General features: G+C 38.1%; 1 protein-coding gene across 1 annotated transcript in view; it reads left to right on the forward strand.

Moving 5' to 3' along the window:
- The window catches only part of SMAD5 (SMAD family member 5), a 49,887-nt gene that overhangs the window by 19,100 nt on the left and 5,750 nt on the right, over positions 1–25,037 (forward strand). Inside the window, exons 2-6 of the mRNA XM_043588443.1 lie at positions 2,217–2,788; positions 7,506–7,757; positions 12,242–12,361; positions 22,019–22,240; positions 24,160–24,416. Of these exons, the coding sequence (XP_043444378.1) occupies positions 2,386–2,788; positions 7,506–7,757; positions 12,242–12,361; positions 22,019–22,240; positions 24,160–24,416 (1,254 nt within the window). The 5' untranslated portion in view covers positions 2,217–2,385. The remainder of the gene's footprint in view (positions 1–2,216; positions 2,789–7,505; positions 7,758–12,241; positions 12,362–22,018; positions 22,241–24,159; positions 24,417–25,037) is intronic.

Raw genomic sequence — 25,037 nt, forward strand, 5'->3', positions numbered from 1 at the left:
TTACTGTTTTTATTTTAATATCATGTAAGTAATGCGTCGATAGATTCTCTTTGTTAAAAGGTTAAAACAATGCAGAAGTATATAAAACAAATCACACTGGGCCCCTTTCTATTTCCTTTCCTCCATTCCATGCAGTGATTAATTATGTGGCCTTGTAGACTTTGTTCTGTGTTTACATGCATAAATAACTTTTCCTTTTTTAAAATATGCAATATGGTTAGTACTTGATGATGATGATGATGATGATAGTGCTATTAGATGAGTAGTTAAAATTTATTAGGCATTTTCTGGTGGTTCACTACTAATCTGGTATCTGGTCTTTAAGTTTCTCTCCATTTGTCTTCCCCTTCTCAGCTTAACCTCTCCATTGCTCATCTATTCTCTCTTCTACATGCATGCACTACCCTGTCTAGCCTTCATCATTATGTTCCACTGTTACTCAATAAAGATCTCAATCCAGCCAGACCTGTCTACTCTATTTTAGGAAATGCTCTATTCTTGTCTGCCCGTGTATTTTTGTTTGTTGTTTGTGTCCCCTATGCCTTTGAAATTTCTCTTGTCTTGACAAGCAAACCATATTTTGGTTTACTTTCTTACGTTTACTCTCTGGCCCAAATGGCTTTTATCCTCTCTCCTTGAGGTAGCTACACCTGAGCTCAGCCCTTCTTTATGTTTAGCACATAACACTTTATAGTCTGTGAACTGTTACTGACAAATACACTTTCAGTCTCTCGTTTTATTTCTTTAGTTTAATATAGCCAGTTTTGCTTACCTGCCTAAAATGATCCTGTGTTGGGCTGGGAAAGTTCATCCACACAGGAGTTTCCTTCTACTTCTGTACACCTTTCCCCGCATGGTTCCAGGTCCTAACCTTGGTTCATAGGAGTCTGGATAGCCACTGCTGGTTGATCAGCATCCAGAACAATGCTTGGCACTTAGTAGGTTCTCAGTAAGTACATGTTGGCTCTTAAGATGAAGCCATACTTGAAGTGACTTCTTTAAGCACCATCATGGCAGTTCACCGTACATGGCACGTAACAAGCAGTCAGTAATTATTTGTTGACTTTAACTCCGTTTTCTTTTAATTCATATTTACCTGGGTTTTAACTGAACGCACATATTCTTTTCTGGGAAGATGTATCCCGATCCAGGATGGTCTTGACAGTAGAGTTTACTAGAATTTGTCAAAGGCAGAGCTGCGGCATTATTTGCAATGTTGGGCACAAGGAAAGGAAGCATCTTTGGTTACTGACATCCTTTTTCCAAACATTACTCGTGCTGTTTCACCAGCTACTCATTGTCTGCACTTGGCTGTGTATTGACCACAGGGAATTATACCCATTCTTCTTATCAGTGCGGTGCCACTGCACATCACTTCCTCTTGTCATCATTGCCAAGAGCTTCTTAAGGGTGCAGAGGGGCGGTCTGCCTAGCGCAGGTTCTTTAACTTAATATGCTGAAAATAATCACAGAAGGCAATGGGCATTATAAAATTATAAACTGCCCTTTTCTGGGTTAAACTTTGCATTTATTCCCTTTAAATCTGCTCAGCATTCTTAGCTTTAAAAATAGATACTTCCCACTTTTCTGGCAATTATGTGTGTTATGATTTATTTGAGGGCTTGTTATCTCTTAAGAAAAAAACTAAGCTAGAATTTGATAAAATTTGTTTCTAATAATGGGACTTAAGTAGTACTATGGCTTTTGCCCAAACCTTAAAAGTCTCTGAGACATTTTATGGACAATAATGACCTTAGGGAAAAGCTAGATTTATGTGAAGACTTTTGTTCAGATTAGGACATGTCATGTTCAAAATTGACATAACGTGACATGACTTTCAGTGAAGAGAAGTACTTCAGAATCAAAAGTTTTGAAGGGCATTTGGGGGCTTACTGGCCTGAGGAAAGGAAACGTTTAGAGGCTATTTTTTGGATCATACATAGGAAGTAGAGCAAGCAGTCTGTGTTTGCTTTTGGTTATCGTTTGGCATTGCCAGTGAATTATTTGTTCATGTATGAAGAAAGGAAGTGAGTGGTCACAGGACTTTAGAGAAAATCTCTTTCTCTAGACTTAGGTTTTTGTTTGTTTGTTTGCTTTGTAATGGTTTTCTGTTCTCATTTAAAAACAATATACCTTTTGCTTATATTGATTTAGATGTGTGTTAATTGTGTTCATTTAAGTTAGGGATCTTACCCTTTTTCCTCTCTCTCTTTCAGGACTTGAACCAATGAAAGAATCTTATGGCACTTATGAAGATAAATGTCACTCCTCCCTTTTTAATGGGAACTTCTGCTTAGAACCTGTATATGACTTTTCATCTGTGAGCTGTTCTTTGAGTAGCCACTGACTTTGAGTTGCAGGAAGGTCTCTGAAGATTTATATCAAATGACGTCAATGGCCAGCTTGTTCTCCTTTACTAGTCCAGCAGTAAAGCGATTGTTGGGCTGGAAGCAAGGTGATGAAGAGGAGAAATGGGCAGAAAAGGCAGTCGATGCTTTGGTGAAAAAGCTAAAAAAGAAAAAGGGTGCCATGGAAGAACTGGAGAAAGCCTTGAGCAGTCCAGGACAGCCAAGCAAATGTGTCACTATTCCCAGATCTTTAGATGGACGCCTGCAGGTTTCTCACAGAAAAGGCTTACCCCATGTTATATATTGTCGTGTTTGGCGCTGGCCTGATTTGCAGAGTCATCACGAGCTAAAGCCGTTGGATATTTGTGAATTTCCTTTTGGATCTAAGCAAAAGGAAGTTTGTATCAACCCATACCACTATAAGAGAGTGGAGAGTCCAGGTAGGTTTTACTCTAAGAAGAATTGAACAAACGTGTCTCTTGCTGGTTTACATTTCAGTGATTTAGTAGTTAAAAGACCATATTAGCCTTGTGTTTCCTTCTTAAAGATTTTAATCTCGGAAGGAATAGTGGCTTTTGAATTTAGCTTTTTATATGTAGATAATATAGCTCCCAAGTGGCTAATTCTAATTCATGTCCACCTTAAGCAGTCAGTCATGTGTGTGTGAATCAGGCAGAGGTAGTTGTATATGTGCTCTGCCTTTCCTGTGGGTGACATGTTTCTATTTTATCTAAAACCTGAGCTCCGTGTGTGTACTGCATCCCACTCCTTTTTCTGTATTCAAGAACTTTGTTCCTCCAGGTACCCCCCTCTCCCCAGCATTATATTTCCCCTCCCTACTAGAGTATTTCTGTCAGCACACAAGCATGTCTTGATACTGCCCATCCTAAAATAAAAGTTCAGAAAGAATGCTGGTCTTGACCTCATTTACATCGCCTCACCCCCAGTCTCCTGCACTCTTTCCCCTAGTCCTCTTATAGGAGTCTCCATTTTTATTACCTCCACAGGACTTTAGCCCTCCCCTTCTTTCTGGACACCCCTCCCTAGTTGGTCTCTCTTCCCTACCATTTGACTTGTGAAGATTGCTTGTGATGCCTTCTTCTGGATAGAGGGCTCATTCCCAGTCCTCCTCTTCCTTTCCTTCTCAACATCATTTGATGGTTGATCTCCTTCCTTCCCGCTCACAACTGTTTCTTTCTTGGCTTCTGGAACCCTACCCTTTTCTCATTCTCCTACCTCACTGGCTGTTTTTGTTTAGTCTCTTCATTGGCTTATTTTCCTGTTTTCACATGACTCAGTTCCTAGACATTTTCTACATCCATATTTTTCCTCTATGGGCTCTGTTAGCTCTCACTTTTCATAAAACTGTCTGAAAGCTCGTGCTTACATTTTGAACTCCAGAGTGAACTTCTCCTTTGAGTTCTAGACTTTTGTATCCAGTTGCCCACTTGACACCTCCACTTGATCCCTCTCATAAACATATCATATTTACTGTATCTCAGTAGGACTTTTGGTTTTTTTCCCTCACCAAGTGCTTTCTTCCTCCAGTTTTCCCTATTGAAGCAAATGGCACCAAGCATTCGTGTAATCACTACTGACGTCTTCGTTTACTTACCTCTCCGAAGTCCTGAATTTGAGCTATGAGCAAATGCTATTTGCCTGCCTTCAGAATATATCTTGATAATGTCCCTTCTTACCATCTCTCATACCACTCTTCTAGTATAGACCACATTCATCTTTCATCTTAAGTAGTGCCTGATAGGTCTCTCTGCCTCTTTTCTTTCCCTCCAACCCATTCTGTTTTCTGCACAGCAGCCAGAGTGATCTTTAGAGGATGCCAAATCATGTCAGTGCCTGCTCAAAACACTTAAGAGACTTTTATCACACTTAGAACAGATTTCTACATAACCTCTCTTCAGACTTCCTCTCTTCCATGGACTTGCCCTACCCCTGCAGCTAGACTTTTTTTTTTCTTTCTATTTCTTCTACTTCTTCTCCCCTACCATCTTTTCATGGCACATTTTCTTACTTTATTCAGCCCTTGCTCAAATACCCCCATCACTGCTTGATGCCGAATTAGATTTTTCTTTTATTTATTGACTGATGTAAGCAAGAACTTCCTCTGTCTCATTCTATACTGCATCAGCAGTGCTTAGAATAGTAGTATTACCTTGCACTCAGTAGATGATGCACAGTAAGTTTTGTGTTTTGTTTTAATGAATGAATTGTATAAATTGAGATACTAGTTTGGTACATTTGTTATCTTTTGCTGCATAACAAATTAACACAAGCTAAGGGGCTTAATACACGTTTACTGTCTCGGTTTCTATGAGCCAGGAGTCCAGGCATGGCTTAATTTGGGTCCTTTGCAAGACTCTATTTAAAATGTTGGTCAGGGCGTGGGTTTCATGTGAGGCTCAGCTGGGGAAGGACCTGCTTCCTAGCTCGTGTGATTATTGGCAGGGTTTAGTTCCTTGTGGGCTCTTGGGCTCTTCTTGCTGGTTGCCAACTAGAGGCTGCCTTCATGTGCTTGCCACTTTTTCATAGGTGGCTCACATTCATGGCAGCCCACTTCAGAGACAAGAAGAGAGAGAGGGTCTTCTTGATGGAAGGACATTACATTCCTATACTGTGTCATCACATACATCCTGTCACCTTTGCCACATTCTATTAGCGGCAAGTCCCGGATACAATACTCACACTCAAAGGGAGAGGATTATGCAGGGGTGAATACTGAGAGTTGGGAACCACGGTGGCCACCTTAGAGGCTGTCTGGATTTCACATGGAGATAATATAAGCCCAGAATGGTAAAAAAAAAAAAGTCTCTGGAAAATGCAAAAACAATGGCAGTGATGGTGCTGTCAGAGATCAAAAAAAAAAGACCCACACGTGAAATTCTGGTATATCACGGTTAAAAAAGAAGATTCTAAAAGCTCCCACAGAGAAAAGAAAGGACATATACAAAGGACTGGAAGTGAGACTGTTAGGTTTCTCAAAGCAGTTCTGGATTCTGGAAGGCAGTGAAGCAGTGCCCCCAAAATTAAGAGAGAAAAAGTTGTTTATTCTGGAATCTGTCAGCCGATGAACAAAAGACAAGGTATTTTCGTGTATGCAAGGACTGAAAATTCACCTTCCTTTTACCCTTCTTTAGGAAACTAATAGAGGATGAGATCTAGGAAATGGGATCCAGCAGGGGAAAAGAGAAGGGACATCTAAGGACTTGAGAGCTCTAGGAGACTTAACACAGCAACCAGTGTAGATTGTAGAAGAATGAAGGGCAAAGGGTCCAGGGGAAGAAATGAGTTAGTAGATTGTTTATTTGTAGCATCTGGAAAATAGTATTGACTGGAATTTGACAAAACTCTTAGACCCTGGAAATATCAGTGGTACATACTTAAGATTAAACAAATGAAGGAACAGGTCAATAATCAGCTTTATTAAAAGCACTGTTCAAGAAAACATATAATCATAGTACATATCTGGTTCAGGATTGAATATTTATACATTTAACCAAAAGTTTTTTTGGGACTTTTTGTGGGGAAGGGGAATGGGAGTGGGGTAGAATGATAGAAGAAAGCTACTTCCTTTGCCACAAGAGCAAATCTGCAGTGTCTTCACAAATTAATAAGAGCAATATAAGCATACAATTTAGCAATGCACAAAGTAAATGTTAGAAGAAATGGGTAAGAGTTTAAATTTATTGTCTCTGAAAGCAGTATAGAAGGCTTAGAAATTGCTGTGTTTATCTCTTGTAGCTTCTTTTTAAACTATCCATGTATTTTGCATGAAAATAAAATAATTTCTAAATAGTGTGTAAAAATAATATAAAGAGAGAAGTCACTGATTTTTAGCTCTGCCTCTAAAAAAAAGAAGGAAAGGAATCCTTACTAGATTGAATTCTTAAATAGTTATTTCACTAAGTCTTTCAGATTGCTAGCCAGCTAAACATAGAAATTCTTACTGTCTAATGCCCTGCTCTCCCGTGGCACCTGTCCCATCATTCTGTGAGGGAACAGCAGTTGGTAATACACTGTCGAGCAAAACAGTTGTAATCAGATGTTAACTATGTAATTACAACACTGATTCAGTACAAAGAAAAGAGACAAAAAAAACAGTACAAATGCTGACTTATATAGCCTCTGATTCCTCAGGTACATCTCTACTATGACCTAGTTAACTTAAAAACAGATTGATTTTATTGCTGCTGAATAATGTCAGAGTCAAAGTGAGATTGTTGGAAGTAAAATTGCGCTGACAAATACGGGAAAGTTGTAAAAGAGATAAACTGGTACTTCCAGTAGGAGTTTAAAGAAATGAGGTTTGTTTTGATTTCCTATAGGGAAAGGTAGACATTTCTACGTGATTGGTCATTTGGGTCTCTAAAGAAAGTGAATGTTTGAATAAAGTTCATCTCTTTAAAAATACGTCTCTTAAAATACTTAGGCTTTGTTGGATGTATTTTCATTATGATCATGTTTAGAAAACTGATTGTGAATGGAAGATTTCTGCCTAGGAAATGTGACTGTTTTCACTAGGGAAAACTTTACTGAAGAACCTAAAATGTGTTATCTCTCAAACTAAGAAAAATGAAATGTTCAAAATTGAAAACAGAGCCTTTCAAGGCATCTTCATAGTTGACCTCAACGTCTTTCTCTAATCTCAGCTCCTAGTTCAGTGTTTGGGCACCTGTCTGTGCCTTCCTGTCTCCCTCTTGGAGTCTCCCCATCTCCTCCTCTACTATCTCTGCCCCTGACACCCCTCATTCTGTAAGGTCCCATCAGGTATTGTCTTTCCCATAGTGTGTTGTTTGATCCCTTGCTAGCTGGAAGTGCTCACCTCTTTGAATTCTCACTGCATTAAATTCTCTCTATTATTATTGTTTTTAAACATGCCTTCTCTCCTATTGAACAGGAGTGGTGTCTTCTCTGTGTTTTCTGTTTTCCAGAGTTCTTTATACAGGCCTAAATCCTTAAAGAGTTTTTGGTTTAGTTATTATGTAAATACACATTCAAGGTTCTACAGAGCAGCCCTTCCTGAAAGTGAATTGTTTTAATAGGCTTATAATTGTACTGAACACTTTCTATCTACCCTTTAATGTGTATGGGATGTTTGCTTTAGTTATTGCTGACAGATGGCTTTTGATTTTTGTCTTTCAGTCTTACCTCCAGTATTAGTGCCTCGTCACAATGAATTCAATCCACAACACAGCCTTTTGGTTCAGTTTAGAAACCTGAGCCACAACGAGCCGCACATGCCACAAAATGCAACGTTTCCAGATTCTTTCCACCAGCCCAACAACACTCCTTTCCCCTTATCTCCAAATAGCCCTTATCCGCCTTCCCCCGCTAGCAGCACATATCCCAATTCCCCAGCAAGTTCTGGACCAGGAAGTCCATTTCAGCTCCCAGGTAAGAATTTATTTTATTGATACAAAAAAATTACTCCTCAAGAATCAACAGTTGTTTTTATACTACTGGCCCTCTGGGTGAACTGTTGCATGCTAAGAGGTAGCTATTTTTGACTATATCCTTTGGTAATTGTTTGATATCCAGAAGAGTTTTAGATTTTATTTTGCCACGGACCATATGTTTTTTAAAAAGGAGAGTTGCTGTATTTTTCATAGTAATAGAACAAATTTAGAATTTGTATAGAACCATAAAAGACCCTAGAATAACCAATGCAATCTTGAGAATGACTAAAGTTGGAGGCATCACACTCCCTGATTTCAAAGAGCTACAGTAATATTTTAAACAATTTTTGAAAAATTGAAGTATAATTAACATACAGTTTTAAAGATATCATAATTAAAGCAGTGTGGTGTTGGTATAAAAACAGACACATAGATTACTGGAGCAGGAGAGAGAGCCTGGACATAAACCCACACTTAGGTGGGGGGTTAGTTTACGACAAAGAAGCTAAGAATGTACAGTGGGGAAAGGACAGTCTCTTCAACTAATGATGTTGGGAAAACTGGACAGCCACATGCGAAAGAATGAAGCTGGACCACTGACTGATACGATACACAAAAACTAACTCAAAGTGGATTAAAGACTTGAACCTAAGACCTTAATCCATAAAGCTCCTAGAAGAAAACATGGGCAGGAAGCTCCTTGACAGTGGTTAGTGCTGGCTTTTGGACTGACACCAAAAGCAAAGGCAATAAAAGCAAAAAGAAACAGTGGGATGACATCAAACAAAAAAGCTTCTGCACAGCAAAGCAAACCATTAATAAAATGAAAAGGCAGACAACCGAGTGAGAGAAAATATTTGCAAATCATCTATCTGATGAGGAACTAATCTCCAAAATATATAAAGAATTCCTACAAATCAATAGCACAGAAACAAACATTCCAATTAGTAAATGGGCAGTGGACCTGAATAGACATTCTTCCCGGGAAGACATGTACATGACCGCCACCACATATGCTCTACATCATTAATCTTCAGGGAAATACAAAACTAAAATGTGTCATCTATCACCTTATACCTGTTAGAGTGGCTACTATCAAAAAGACTAGAAATGACAAGTGTTGGCGAGGATGTGGAGGAAAGGGAATCCTCATGCACTGTTGGTGCAGATTGGTGCAGTCACTGTGAGAAACAGTATGGAGTTTCCTCAAAAAATTAAAAATAGAAGTGCCAGATAATCTGTTAATTCCATTTCTCAGTACTTACCTGCAGGAAACAAAAACACCAGCTTGAAAACACGCACCCCTGTGTTCATTGTAGCATTATTTATGATAGTCGAGACATGAAAGCAACCTGCGTGTCCACTGAGGGATGAATGGATAAAGAACTGGTGGTGTATTCAGCCATAAAAGAATGAAATCTTGTCATTTATGACAACATGGCTGGACTTTGAGGCTATTACGCTAAGTAAAGTAAGTTAGGGAAAGACAAATATCATAAGATTTTTCTTATATGTGCAATGTGAAAACAACAACAATAACAAAACACCAAGATCATAGATACTAAGAACAGGTTGGTAGTTGCCAGAGACAAGGGGTAGGAGAAATGGATGAACTGGTTTTGTTTTTTTTTAGTTTGAATAAATTGAATGTTTTTAAAAAAGCAAACACAGTTTTGGGGAGATGATCCTTTAAGAATAATGAAACAAGGGGCACCTGGTGGCTCAGTCGGTTAAGCATCCGACTTCGGCTCGGGTCATGATCTCACGGTTCTTGAGTTCGAGCCCCGCGTCGGGCTCTGTGCTGACAGCTCGGAGCCTGGAATTGCTTCGGATTCTGTGTCTCCCTCTCTCTCTGCCCCTCCCCTGCTCATGCTCTGTCTCTCTCTGTCTCAAAAATGAATAAAACATTAAAAAAGATTAAAAAAAAGAATAATGAAACAAAAATCACTTTCTCTTTTCATCCTACATTCTGTCTCTCACTGCTTGATTTTTGTATATAGTGTGTATCACGGTCCAACATAATATAGATGATCTTATATTCTGCCCTTCCCTCCTCTCCCTATCTTGACTACAAACTCCATTGAAAGGGGGTAATTAGCCTCTTTTGTTTACTGCTTCATCCCCAGAGCCTGCATCAGAGCCTGGTATATGATAGACCCTCAGTAAATATTTATTAAATGAATGGATGAAATTATAGAAATATATATGTACAACTAACTACACTGAGTGGCTGCCACTGTGACTTCAGAGTGAAGCCAAATGGTGCTAAGTTGAAAGGTTTCATAGGGGGTCCTATACACGTTAAAGGCAGAGTATTCTCATAGGTTATCAACGTTCTGAAGACAGACAAAGACTGTGTTTGATGACTGTGAAGTAAGTAGGTAATCTGGAAAAATAGAAATGTTGGTTAATTATCACTGGACCATTTATTGGATCAAACAACTAAATTCTGTATTACCAGGAATTAAAAATAGAAGTTCTAGGGGCGCCTGGGTGGCTCAGGTGGTTAAGTGACCAGCTTCGGCTCAGGTCGTGATCTTGCGGTTCATGAGTTCGAGCCTTAGATTGGGCTCTGTGCTGACAGCTCAGAGCCTGGATCCTGCTTCGAGTTCTGTGTCTCCCTCTCTCTCTGCCCTTCTCCTGTGTGTGCATGCTTGTTCTCTCTCTCTCTCTCTCTCTCTCTCTCTCTCTCTGAAAGAAACATTAAAAAATAATAAAAGTTCTACCAAAATATGGAAGTAGCCATATTTGACTTAAATATTTTCATGTAATTTATGATATGAAGTGTCATTTATTGAGTGCCTTTTGTGTAACTGGTACTATGATGAAAGATAGTGTATTACATTTAATTCAGAACAACAATGTGAGATAGTGTTCCTGTTATTATAGGTGGAGAAAGAAGTTGATATTCGCTCTAAGAGTTTAAGGACCTTGCCTAAGGTTTAAGACCTAGGTTTCTCTGACTCTGAAGTCTTTGCTTTTTTAACTTTATTGATTGTCACGTCATCATAGACTTTGGAAGGTTAAAATGCACTCCAGTTATCTTTAATTAGGTCTGATGAACTGGTTTGCCTGGAGAAAGATCATAAGTAGGTTTTATAAAGTTCCCAAATTTTGTTAATGGCGTGTCCCATATGGACGCATTGTTTTCTCACTTTGAATGCCTACTCTTGCAGATGGAGCCATAGGGAAGTATATTATTTCTGGTTTCTCTACTGCAGTGAAATATCAGTTGATGCAGTTATTTATTTTTTGTCTTTCTAAAAGGAATTAAGTGTCAGCTGTTTAACTTGCTGTTAGGTATTTGTTTAAAAACTAATTTTCATACTTTGTTCTAAATTCAGTCTGATTGCAGTTCTTTCTCAAAATATATTTTGTACAAACCTTCGGGTGAGAGACAAATTATATTCAGTATTTATAGCTACCGAGACAAAGATATAACTAGTTTTTGCAATGATTGTCAACTGTGAGTGTTGGAACTCAAAAGATTTTCTAGTTAACATTCAGTTTCCTAAGAGAATTACCTAGTCATTTAGTAAGACATGACAGCCATTTTAGGATGTTGCAAAAGAATTAGGTGTTTTGCTGCTGTTCATGTTGGTACATTTTGTATGACCACTGTATTTTCCAGTGTTCATTAACAATACACAGTATGTGATGATCTTGATAATTTAAAAGTGTCTCTCTAGGGGTGCTTGGGTGGCTGAGTTGGGTAAGTGTCTGACTCTTGATTCAGGCTCAGGTCATGATGTCACAGTTGTGAGATGGAGCTCCGTGTCAGGCTGTATGCTGAACGTGGATCCTACTTGGGATTCTCTCTCTCTCTCTCTCTCTCTCTCTCTCTCTCTGTCTGTCTCTCTCTCTGTCTCTGTCTCTCTCTCTCTCTCTGTCTCTCTCTCTGCCTCTCTCTCTCTCTCTCTGCCTCTCTCTCTCTCTCTCTCTCTGCCTCTCTCTCTCTCTCTCTCTCTCTCTCTCTCTCTCTGTCTCTCTCTCTCTTCCCCACCCTCCCGGCCCTTCCCTGCTCGCACACACTCTCACACTCTCAAAATAAATAAACATTTTAAGAAAAATAAAAAATAAAAGTGTCTCTGTGGGTATGTACTCAAACTGGGATAATCTGCATCCTTCAGATTGGTTTGTAATAGTTGTAGTTTCTCCAAGCATACAATTCTGAGCACATAAGGACAAAATTCTTGATCTTGAATTCTATTTTAGGGAATTTTAGCACTGATCTTACTCTCTTGGATTGGACCAAACACATGTGAACTTGTAACAGTTTTCAGTAGCTAATGGGTGTATTGTCTTTTCTCATTTTCTCATGCCCTAAGATAGCGTCCTACATTTTTGTTTGTCTGTAATGTTCACTAAAAATTCTGCTGGTCATCTTAGGAACTTCCCAATGCTTGAAGAATACATGTAAGCAGGATGAAGGCTTTAACTACTCTTTTGGGATTTTAACTTGGCTCATTTTCTTCTTCTTAGCTGATACTCCTCCTCCTGCCTATATGCCACCAGACGATCAAATGAGTCAAGATAATTCCCAGCCCATGGATACAAGCAATAACATGATTCCTCAGATTATGCCTAGTATCTCCAGCAGAGGTAAGAGAAAAATACCATGTTTTATTGTTGTTGCTATTTTGTTTGTTTTTAATTTTTTAGCCACTTTTAAGAAACCAACTTTATTGAAGCATAATTTATATACCCTAACATTTATCCATTAGAAGTGTACGATGCAGTGATTTTTAGTAATATGCATAAAGTTTGGCACCATCATCACAATCTGCTTGTAGAACGTATTCATAAGCTTTTTAGAAGATCCCCTGTGCCTATTTGCAGTCTATCCCTGTTCCTTTCATCAGCTCCAGAGACCCTCTAGACTGTTTTCTGTCTATATAGATTTACCTTTTCTGAACATTTCGTGTATGTTGAATCACATAATGTGTAGTCTTGTGCATCTTGGCTTCTTTGATTTAGCATAATGTTTTCAAGGTTCTTTCACGTTGAACCATGTATCAGTAGTTTGTTCCTTTTTATTGCTGAATGATATTCCATGGTACGGATGTACCACATTTTTTTTATCCATTCATCAGTTGATGGACATTTGAAATATTTCTAGTTTTTGGCTCATATGAACAATACTGTTTGGAACGTTTGCATATAAGTCTTTGTATGGGCTTTGTTTTTATTTTTCTTGGATAAATGCCTAAGAATGGAATTTCTGACTCAATATGATAAATTTAACTATTTAAGAAAACTGCCAATTTCTCCAAAGTGGCAGTATTGTTTCATATTCCTACCAGTAACATAGGAGGTTCCAGTTTCTCCACATGCTCTTGATACTTGTTATTGTCAGTCTTTTTATCTTTTTATCACCACTCTATCGATTTTAGTGCATGTGAAGTGGTGTCTCCTTGTTTTAATTTGCATTTCCATAATGAGTAATGATTGTTGAACATTCTTTATGTCCTTATTAGCCATTCATACATCTTTTTTCATGAAATAATTAAATCTTTTGCCCATTTTTTATTTGGGTTGTTTGTTTTACTGTTCACTTGTAAGAGTTCTTTATATATTCTGGATAGAATTCCTTTGTTAGATGTATGATTCGGAGGCATTTCCTGTCAGTCTGTGGGTTATTTTTGCATTTTCTTAATGCTTGTTTTTGGATTTTCTTTTGAGGCATGAAAATTTTTGATTTTCTATACCCTTATAGAAAAATTTTTTTCTATACCCTTATTTATTTACTTTTCAGTAAGTTTGAATCCTTGAGGGGTACAGTATCACATGGATTCTGTGACCAGTGGCTTAAGCAGGAAGATTGCTTTGGAATTTGGCACAAACTATGCCATTGTTTCCATGAGCATGAGTTACTTTTCCCCAGATTACTCTGGTTTCGTTCACTTTGCCACCAGGAGTCACTGTGACCTATGCCTTGTACACATCAGCACATCTCTCTCCAGGGTAGAGTTCAGTTTCATCTCGAGCATAAACACTTTCAGTTTTAAGAAGAGCTTTGTGCTCCCTCTGGTCCTGGAGACCCCGCTTAGAGCCAGCAAAAATGGCCTTGGACCACAGCCTTCAGACATATTTGTCATTTTAGGAGTCCTGTTCCCAGCAGGCCTCCACAGGCTGCAAGATGGCAGAAGGAGCTGCAGGTTTTTAATTTTGACGCAGTCCAGTTTGTCAGTTCTTTCTTTCTTGATCATGCTTGTGGTGCTGCATTTAGAAAATCTTTGTCTATCCCAAAGTTGTGAAAATAGTTTCTGTTTTGTCTTTTTCTAGAAGTTTTATAGCCTTAACTTTTACATTTAGGTCTGTGATTCATTTTGAGGTAAACTTTTTGTATGGTAAAGATCTGAATTCCTCTCTGTGCATGTAGATATCCAGTTGGGTGTAGCACTATTTTGTTGAAAGGTATCTACGATTTCTCCAACAAATTGCCTTGGCATGTTTTTCAGAAACCAATTGACCATATATGTAAGAGTTTGTTACAGGACTCTCAACTCATTCATTGATTTGTATATCTATACCTCATAGTCTAGGATACTTATTAAAGCTTCATAGTAAATTTTGAAAGCGAGAAGTGTTTTTTTGAAATTTGAAATTTGAAAGTGAGAAGAATTTTTTCTTTTTCAAAATCGTTTAGCACTTCTGCATTCTTTGCATTTCCGTATCATTTTGGTATCAGTGTGTAAATTTCTGCCTCCCCAAAATTCCTTCCCTGGATTTTGATAGAGATCACGTTGAATCTCTGAATCAGTTTGAGAGGTTTGCCATCGTCTTCCAGTGCACAGATGTGATATGTCTTCCCATTTATTTACATCTTCAAGTTTTCAGTATTGTTTTACTTTTGCTTTTCTTTATAGATGCATTCCTGAGGGAATGGAATTTCTTTAGAACTTCATATTTGGTTTCTTCTTAATTAAATACATTGAAATACAATTGATTTTCATATATTCATCTTGTAACCTGCAACCTTGCTGAACTCATTTATTCTAGTAGGGTTTTTTTGTGTGTATGCGAATTCCTTAGGGTCTTATGAATACAGGAACAGGTAAATAAAAAACAGCATTACATTTTTCCTATCCAATGTGGATGCCTTTTAATCTCTCTCTTATTAGTATTATTAGAGGGCATATATGAAAACCTACAGCTGTCACCATCTTTAATGGTAAAACACTAGATTACTTTCCCCATACAATTGAAGATGTGGGGTGTGTGTGTGGCACACACACACACACACATTTATGTTTATGAATATATTTATGAATATATTACTCAGCCATCAAAAAGAATGAAAATTTGCCATTTCCAACAATGTGGATGAAGCTAGAATGTATTATGCTAAGCGAAATAAGCAGAGAGAGACAAATATCATATGAGGTCACTCATGTGGAATTTAAGAAACAAAACAGATGAACATATGGGAAGGTGGGGGGGGAGAAAAAAGGAAAACAAAGCACAAAGAGACTCAACGATAGAGAACAAACAGGGTTGATGGAGGGAGGTGAGTGGGAGATGGGCTGGGTGGGTGACAGGTATTAAGGACGGCACTTGTGATGAGCACTGGGTTTTGTATGTAAATGGTGAGTCACTGAATTCTTCTGAAATCAATATTGCACTGCATGTTATCTAACTAAAATTAAAAAAGAAAAAAAAAGACAAGGATGCCTGCTCTCACCACTTGTACTTACCACTGTTCTGGCCGTAAACTACTAGGTCTCTTCTATTCCTAGTTTTCTGAGAATTTTTACCATGAATGGATGGTGGATTTTGTTAGAAGCTTTTTCCGCATCTGTCGAGATAATCAGATGAGGTTTTGTTCTTTTTTCTAACAGTAAGGTGTATTACATGAACTCGAAACCAATCTTTTATTCCTGGGGTATTTCCATATAGTGTATAATTTTTTTTTTACATATTTCTAGATTAGATTTACTGATATTTTGTTGAGTGTTTTTACTTGTGTATTCATGAGGAAGGGATAGTGGTATGTAGTTTTGTTGGGTTGTCTTTATTCAGCATTGATATCAGAGTAATAATGACATCATGGAATGAGTTGGTAACTGTTCCCTCCTATTTTTGGAAGAGTTTGTTTGTATTATTTCTTCTTTAAATATTTGATAGAATTTACCAGTGAAGATATTTGGGCTTGGACTTTTCTTTGTGGGGAAATTTAATTCCTGTTCAATTTCCTTGATTCTGTCATTCTATTCAGAGTCTCTGGGTTTTTTGTTTGTTTGTTTGTTTGAGTCAGTTTTGGTAATTTGTATCTTGCTAGGAGTTTGTCTACTTTGTCTAGATTGTCTAATTGTTGACATAAAGTTTTTTGTGGTACACTTTTTAGTATTTCTCATTTCTGTGGGGGTTAGTGGTGATGTCTTCATTTCTGATTTTGGTAATTTGCGTCTTGTTCTTTTTTTCTTGGTTGGTTTTTAGCTAAAGGGTTGTTAATTTTGTTGATCTTTTGAAAGAACCAGCTTTTCTCTTTTTCACAGATTTCCAGTCCAGTCTGTCTTATTTTCTTTATTCTGCTTACTCTAGCCTTAGTTTGCTTCTCTTTCTATAGTTTCTTAAGGTGAAATCTTAGGTTATTGGTTTGAGTTGTTTCTTTTTTAGCATAGGAGTTCAAACCCATAACTTCTGATACATTTTGTTTTTGGATTTATTCAGTTCACAATATTTTTAAATTTCCCTTGTGATTTCTTACTTTGACCCTTTGTTTATTTAGCAACATGTTCATCAGTTTCCATATATTTCAGGATTTCCTCAGTATTTTCTGTTGGTTCCTAATTTAATTCCATTGTGGGAATATAAAGCATTGAACCTAAATTGTATGAGTTCCGTTCTTTTTAAAACTTACTGAGAATTGTTTTATGCATGTTTTTGTACAGCCTGTGACCTAAGAATGGTTTTTAGATTATTAAAGAGTCGTTGTGGGGCGCCTGGGTGGCGCAGTCGGTTAAGCGTCCGACTTCAGCCAGGTCACGATCTCGCGGTCCGGGAGTTTGAGCTCCGCGTCAGGCTCTGGGCTGATGGCTCAGAGCCTGGAGCCTGTTTCCGATTCTGTGTCTCCCTCTCTCTCTGCCCCTCCCCCGTTCATGCTCTGTCTCTCTCTGTCCCAAAAATAAATAAACGTTGAAAAAAAAAAATTAGAAAAAAAAAGAGTCGTTGAGGTGCCTGGATGGCTCAGTCGGTTACACGTCCGATTTCGGCTCAGGTCATGATCTCACGGTTTGTGAGTTCAAGCCCTGCGTCGGGCTCTGTGCTGACAGCTCACAGCCTGGAGCCTGCTTCAGATTCTGTGTCTCCCTCTCTCTCTGCCCCTACCTAGCTTGTACTCTGTCTCTCTCTCAAAAATAAATAAACATTAAAAAAAATGAAAAAGAAAGAGTTGTTAAAGATGAATACGTGACAAAGATAGTCTGTAGCTTTCAAAATCTAAAATATTTGCATCTCACTTGGTCATGGAATTTAATCCTTCTTGTGTCTTGCTGGATTTAGCGGGCAGAAAAGGTTTGCCAGCTTCTGGCAGAGCAGTGGTCTATTTTAGAGACTAATTCCATGTGTTTGTGGGAAAAAAACTGTTTATTTTGATACCGTAGGATGTCTTAAGGTCTGTGGATTTTAGTTACATCAAGTTAGTAGTGTTGTTCAGGTCCTCTGTATCCTTGCTTATTTTCTTTCTAATTGTTCTATCTAGTGATTGAGAGTGTGAGATTGCAGGTTGAGGCATCTCCAACTATTGCTGTTGAATCCTTTATTTCTACTTCCATTCCTGTTGGTTTTTGCTTCATATACTTTGAGGGCTCTGTTGGTAAAGTGAGCAATTTGGTATCCTTAAGTATATGCACAGTGTTGTGCAACCATCACTACTATCCATTTCCAGAACTTTCCATCATCTCAAACAGAACTCTTCCCATTAAACAGTAACTGCCCATCCCCCTTCCACTTAGCTCCTTGGTAGCTACCATTCTACTTTCTGTCTCTGAATTTGCCTAAGTGGAATCAAACAATATTTGTCTTTTTGTGGCTGACTTCTTTCACTTAGCCTAATCTTTTCAAGGTTTATCCATGTTATAGCATGTGTCAGAATCTCATGTCTTTAAAGACTGAATGTGTTCTCTCGTATGCACGTTATTATATGCACTTTTGTGCCACATTTTGTTAATCCGTTTATCGGTTGATGGACATTTGGGTTGTTTCTACCTTTTGGTAGAATAATGAATAATGCCACTATGAATATTGTTGTCTAGGTATTTATTCGACTCTCTGCTTTTAATTCATTTGGATCCTATCCCTGGGAGTAGAATGACTGGATTTTGTGGTGATTCTGTTTAACTTTTTGAGGAACTGCCAGACTTTTTTTCCACAGCGGCTGTACCATTTACATTTCCCCTAGCAGGGCATTAGAGTTCTCATTTCTCTACATTCTTGCCAACTCTTGTTATTTTCTGTGTTTCTTGTTTTGTTTCATTTTTGTTTTTTTATATAATGGCTATGCTAATGGGTGTGAAGTGGTATCTCATTGTCTGTCTAAAGTCACTGTGTTTTGAGACCTTAAACTCCTTAGTATATGACCAGTTAGAAGAAGTAAGGTACTGCCATTTTACACATTTCTTAAAAGCATGGTGTTTTTGTGTACTTTGCATGTGTTTGTGATGATACCATATGAGTGTATGTCACATGTGTTTTCCCAGGACCCCCGCATTTCTCAAAATAGTTAAATTTCAGGCCTCCCTAGTAGTTTTGTTAATGTGTGAATAATATCTTTGCTTTTTCAAGGTCTAGAATTTATCTAGGAATTTTGCCATACTAATTTTCTTGTAATTCCTAGAATCTCCCTTCATTTGGATCAAAATGTCTCAGACGTGAATTTCTGGATGTGAATTCTTCCACCTCCCCTTATTCACTTTGCAGCCTAAGATGGCTTTTTAAATCTCTCAGCTTCCCTTTCTCCATTTGTAAATTAAACAGAGAGAATGTCTGCCCAGGAATTGTTAGTTGTTGATTGGATTAGATGCTCTGTGTAATGACCATGGCATACCGCGTCAGGAAATACCCAGTGAATGGTGTTCTCATCCTCCTTGAAAATACGGAGAGGATTTACTTCACCTGTCATCTTCCTTTTCCTCTTTCTCCTGACTGTGCAGAGGGCGGAGTGCAGTTTCCTGCTGTTGCGTGTGAGACACTCCTTGCTGTACTGTTTGTCTCGGCCTAACAGCTTAGTCCCTTTAGAGGAACTTGGCACTCAAGTCTTCTTGCCCTCCTTAGATATCTTTTCTCACCGAAGTTTCCTGTCATTTCAGTCCTATTTTGTGTGTTTTCTCTCTGTTTTCTTTGACAGATAGGTGACAGAAGGGAACTCAGAGTTAAACTGTAGCACCTTGAATTGCCAGTTGACAGTGTGTCCCTTGCCTTGAGCAGAGACAAAGCTCTTCATTCTCTTCTTTTTTTCCAAACCAAAATTGTCTTTTTAGTTGTGCTTAGCATTTTTTCTCTGCAGGCTTCTGCTTGGCTCTGGCTTTCCTGATACTATTCTTAAAACTGCCTGAAACTCATTTGTCTGCGTCTGGTTATGGGCCCCTCCCTGTTCCATCTTTTGTATAAACTTCTTTAAATTCTGACCTCTTAGGACTTCTCTTTATGGGTCCACATTGGTTTATTTTTCTCTGGTCCTGCTTATCTGAATTCTTTGCAGTTGAATAACCAGTGCTGAGTTTATAAAAGTTAACCAATTCTTTTGCATGGTCTGCCTCGGCCACATAGCCGCTCTTAGGGGTTTTTGGACATTTTTTTGTCTGTCTTTTTTGAAAGAAAACTTGAGGGTTCATCACTTATCTTCCTCATTTCAGCCTCAAGAAAGAAACCCTGTGAGCATTGGAAGAAGAGTTTCATGTGTCCCTCCCATCCATTGTTGGAATTGTTGACTTTCACAACAATAAGATTTTGGCCGATAGTTGATGTATAAATCTTTTTCCATAGGCAGTTCTGGCCTTTAACATTAGTATGTATACCACCTTTTACCAAAGTTAATGCTCACTTAGTTGTGTGTGTGTGAGTGTGTGTGTGTGTGTGTTTTCAACAGACTTTATTTTTTATATGAGTTTTAGGTTCACAGCAAATAAGAGTATAAAAGTACAGGTCATTCTCACCTCCCACCCCCACCCCCGCCTCCACACATGCACAGCCTGGCCAGCTACCAAAACCCTACACTGGAGTGGTCCATTTCTTACAATCGATGAACCTGCCTTTACCATCATTATCATCCCAAATTGATAATTTACATTAGAGGCCGTTTTTGGTGTGTGTTTTGTGGATTGTAACAAATGAATGTAGTAGCGAAGTATATGGAAGTATACCTGTGGTATACAGAATAGTTTCACGGCCCTAAAAATCCTCTATGCTTTGCCTGCTCATCCCTCATTCATCCCTCATTCATCCCTCATTCCCTCTGACTCCTGGTAATTTTTCTGTCTCCATAGTTTTGCCTTTTCCAAAATGTCATCTAATTAGAATCATATAGTATGCAGCCTCATCACATTGGTTTCTTTCACAGAGTAACATGCATTTAAGTTTCATCTCTTTTCATGGTTTGATAGCTCATGTCTCTGTTGAGCTGAATAATATTCTGTCATCTGGGTGTACCAGAGTTTGTTTTCCACTCACCTACTGAAGGACATCTTGCTTGCTTTTAAGTTTTGGCAAATATGAATAAGGCTGCTGTACACATCTATGCGTAGGTTTTTATGTGGAATAAATTTTTAGCTCCTTTGGGTAAATACTGAGCGTGTTTGCTGGTATATGGTTATATGGTAAGAGTATGTTAAGTTTTGTAAGAAACTGCCAAACTGTCTTCCAAAGTGGCTGTACCATTTTACGTTCCCACTAGCAGTGAATCAGAATTCTTATGGCTCCACATACTCACCAGCATTTGGTGTTGGCCCTCTTTTGGATTTTGGCCATTCTAATGTCCCTATATGTCCCTATAATGTCACTGCCATCTATAGTGGTATTTTACTGCTATTTTAATTTGCATTTACTGATGGCATACAATGTGGGGCCTCTTTTCATATGCTTATTTGTTATGTGTCTATCTTCTTTGAATGAGGTGGCTGTTTATGTATTTAATCCATTTTTTTTAATTGGGTTATTTATTTTCTTGTTGGATTTTAAGAGTTCTTTGTATATTTTGGATAATAGTCCTGTACCAGATATGTCTTTTGCATGTATGGACAGAGGATCTGAATAGACATTTTTCCAAAGAAGGCATAAAGATGGCAACAGACATACGAAAAGATGCTCAGTGTCATTAATCATCAGGGAAATGCAAATCAAATCACAGTGAGACACCACCCCACACCAGGCTGAGCAGCTAGTATCAAAAAGACAAGAAATAAGGATTGACGAGGATGTGGAGAAAAGAGAACCTGGTACACTATTTGTGGGAGTGTAGATTGGGGCAACCACTGTAGAAAACAATACGCAGATTCCTCAAAAATTTAAAAATAGAAACACTGTATTTTCTAGTAATTCCACTTCTGGTTATTTATCCAAAGAAAGTGAAAACACTATTTTTTTTTTGAAAACACTAATTTGAAAAGATATCTGCACCTCTGTGTTTGTTGCAGCATTATTTACAATAGTCAAGATATGGGAGCAACCTAAGTGTCCATTGGTACATAAGTGGATAAAGGAGATTTATACACAGTGGAATATTACTCAGCCATAAAAATGAGATCTTGCCATTTTGCATCAACATAGATGGATCTAGAGGCTGGCTACTCTGCTAAGTGACATAAGTCACAAATACAAATTTGTCACAAAGACAAATACCATATGATTTTACACATGTGTTGTATAATGTTGTGTGGTGACTGGTGGTAACTGCTCGTATTGTGGTGAGCGGTGAGTAATGTATAGGGATTATCTAATCACTGCATTGTATGCCTGGAACTAAAGTGATGTTGTATGTCAACTATACATCAGTTATAAAAATTTTAAAGAAAAAAAAATAAATGTAATGTTGCCTATCCTTGTATTTGTATTTGATAATTTTTCAAATCATCATATTCAAGGCATTTTTTTTTTTTTGATACAGACTCAAAGTCAGGGAGGAACAATGAGATTTAAGTGGAATATCTGAAAGTATTTTTCATAGAGCGCTTGGGTTTGGTTAAAGGGAAACAAAGAATCTGGGGTTTCTAATTCACTCATTAAATGTTCTGTTTTTTGTATTTTTGTCTGGTTTGTTTACAGATGTTCAGCCTGTTGCCTATGAGGAGCCCAAACATTGGTGTTCAATTGTCTACTATGAATTAAACAATCGTGTTGGGGAGGCTTTTCATGCATCTTCTACTAGCGTGTTAGTGGATGGATTCACAGACCCTTCAAATAACAAAAGTAGATTCTGCTTGGGGCTGTTGTCAAACGTTAATCGTAATTCAACAATTGAAAACACTAGGCGACATATTGGAAAAGGTAATTTTGTCATTTCCCTGCGTTCAGTTGAAATGAGTCCTTTGCTGTACTTGCCGTTTACCATGTATCATGGAAGGTGCTGGCGCAGAAGATGAGCCTAGAGCATGGGTGCTGCTCTCCAGTTCTGCTGGTGAATGTATTAAGACCTAATCAGTCCTCTTTTCCTTCTCCTGCTTAGTTTTACTTCTTAGTACTTAGGATCTGAAATTATATTATTTCTGTGTTTATTTTTTGAGTATCTTCCTGATTGGAATGTAAGCTTTACAGAAATACGCATTGTTCATAGCAGTATTTTCAGCAGTGCCTGGCTCATAGTAAATACACAGCAAATATTTGTGAAATATAGGAGTGCTGGTGGAAGAGTAGAATTTATTAATTGAGGTATTTGTAGAGTATTTTGAGTTGAAGGTGCCTTGTAAGAATTTCTCTTATGTTGGAGGAGCCGGATTACAGGTAGGGAATCCAATTTGAATGATACAAGTTTCCAGTGGCTTCACCACTATTCCTCCTGCCTTTTAAATTCAGGTAACAAGGTTTCATTTATATTTCATCCTGTAAGACAGTTGCCACAACAAACAAGGAACTTTCCACACCTCAGTCAAAGGGCAGAGTCCCATGCATCAAGTGGCCAGGAAGGAAACCTATCCCAGGTGGAGTGTATTACCTGTCTCCTAAGAAGTGTAGTTTTTACCACTTGCTGTTTTTGGCTTCTTTGACTTGAGAAAGTCTTAGTCCCAGTTAGGAGAAGATGGACATAATTATCGTTGTAAAGTGATTTCTTGTAGAAGAGATTCAGCAAAATACTATGGCCAAAAATAAGTTGAAAAGAAAGTTTCCATTCTTTTTTGACTCTTGCCATCTTGGTGCAATTTTGTAGGTGAAATGCCTCACTTCTATGCATTGATTTTTGCACTACAGTAGGGTAATTTAAGAGAAATCTACTTGGTGAATTCTTAGTTCTGGAATCTGTTTTCCCTTTTTTTCTAGTACCCAGTTCTAGGATCCCTTCTGTGTGCCATTTTTATTTGCTCAGAAACAAAACAACAGCTTTTCGTATCACAGCCTGATACAAGTCTGTGACTCACATGTGTATGGGGTATGTGTTATAAAGATGGTCTTATTAGCACTGTTCGGGTAGTGAAAAGTTGGAAATAACCTAAACTTTAACTACATAATTTGAAGTTTTAATATTGAAATTACATTTATATATTATTTACATATATATTTTTTAAATAGAAAAACCATTCTTTTTAGGGGAAGTGAAATAAATCTGTTTAGAACCCCTTCCTGTGAACTGAAATTACATATGTGGTTTAGGGTCTCTTTTTTTTTTTTTTTTTTTTTAAGTTTATATATTTATTTTGAAAGGGAGAGAACGAACAAGGGTGGGGCCGAGAGAGAAGGGGGACAGAGGATCCCGAGGGGGGACAGAGGATCCCAGGGGGGTTCTGTGCTGACAGCAGAGAGGATTTAGGGTCTTTGAATGCTGCTGTACCCTCCATTAGTAAAAAGAGTGCAAAACACTCTGCCAACTGACTCTATGGTAGGTAAGAGCGCCAGCTTTCCTTTGAAAGGACTCATCATAGGTGCCTTTTTTGTCTTTTTGCCTTCGCTTTCTCTCATAGAGCTAACAAGTGATTGTTGGCAAAGAGAAGACAACCTAAGAACTGATAAACGTAATAATCTGCCAGCCTGAGGGTTAAGTCTTGGTTACTTGAGGACCACTGTAGAATTCAGGCAGACATTATTAACCTCTTCCTTATCTTCGGCACCATAGGCCCTCTAGTGGTAGCTTCTACCTCCAGACTTTGCGCGGTTGCTGTGGATTAGTGGGTGTTCTTGGTTGCACCCCATACAGCCTCTTTGATTTCATTATACTGATTTATTAAGGTGAGTCTTGGAATGCTCGTCTTTTTAAGGTGTTCATCTGTACTACGTTGGTGGCGAGGTGTACGCGGAGTGCCTCAGTGACAGCAGCATATTTGTACAGAGTAGGAACTGCAACTTTCATCACGGCTTTCATCCTACCACTGTCTGTAAGATTCCCAGCAGTTGCAGCCTCAAAATTTTTAACAATCAAGAGTTTGCTCAGCTTCTGGCTCAGTCTGTCAACCATGGATTTGAGGCGGTGTATGAGCTCACCAAAATGTGTACCATTCGAATGAGTTTTGTCAAGGTGAGTGGGTTGTAAGCTGTAGCTTAATTTGAGTCACTGTAAATATGTAGTTCATATTTCTACAGGTTATGATTCTAAAAAGTAATTCTTAAAATGCAAGGTGGGATTTACTTTTTGACTTGACTTAATAGGTTTTTAAATGATGTTGTTGAATTTAAGGCTTTAACCACTCAATAGGTCTAAGTAGTAATTTTATAATCCAGACATTATAAAATGCATAGTACTGACAATGATTTTGATATGAATAGGGGCTGAATTTATAAAGAATTTCAATTAAAGACTAAATTGCTGGAAAGCATTTCACATTAAAATTGCTTTTCAAGTTCCTTAACCTCTGCAATTTCAATTGTTATTAGATCCCACTGGAGTGACTTAAAAAATTCTTCAGAATACTAATATTATCTTCCAGGTATTTAACCTCTGTTATTAAGGATTTGCAAACTTGAATGTTTCAAATTTATCATTTGCTCTTGGCCTGATTTCATTGGCATTCCAAAGATGATGGTTCATGAGTAAAATTAGGGAAGAGTTTTAGTTGATACATTTAAGCATCCTGTACTACATCCACTTGGTCCTTACGGATTTGGCCAAAGAAGAGCATCTGTGAAATGCTGCATGTGG

This window comes from Prionailurus bengalensis, chromosome A1 (assembly GCF_016509475.1).
Source record: "Prionailurus bengalensis isolate Pbe53 chromosome A1, Fcat_Pben_1.1_paternal_pri, whole genome shotgun sequence".
In the NCBI taxonomy this organism is placed as follows: Eukaryota; Metazoa; Chordata; class Mammalia; order Carnivora; family Felidae; genus Prionailurus; species Prionailurus bengalensis.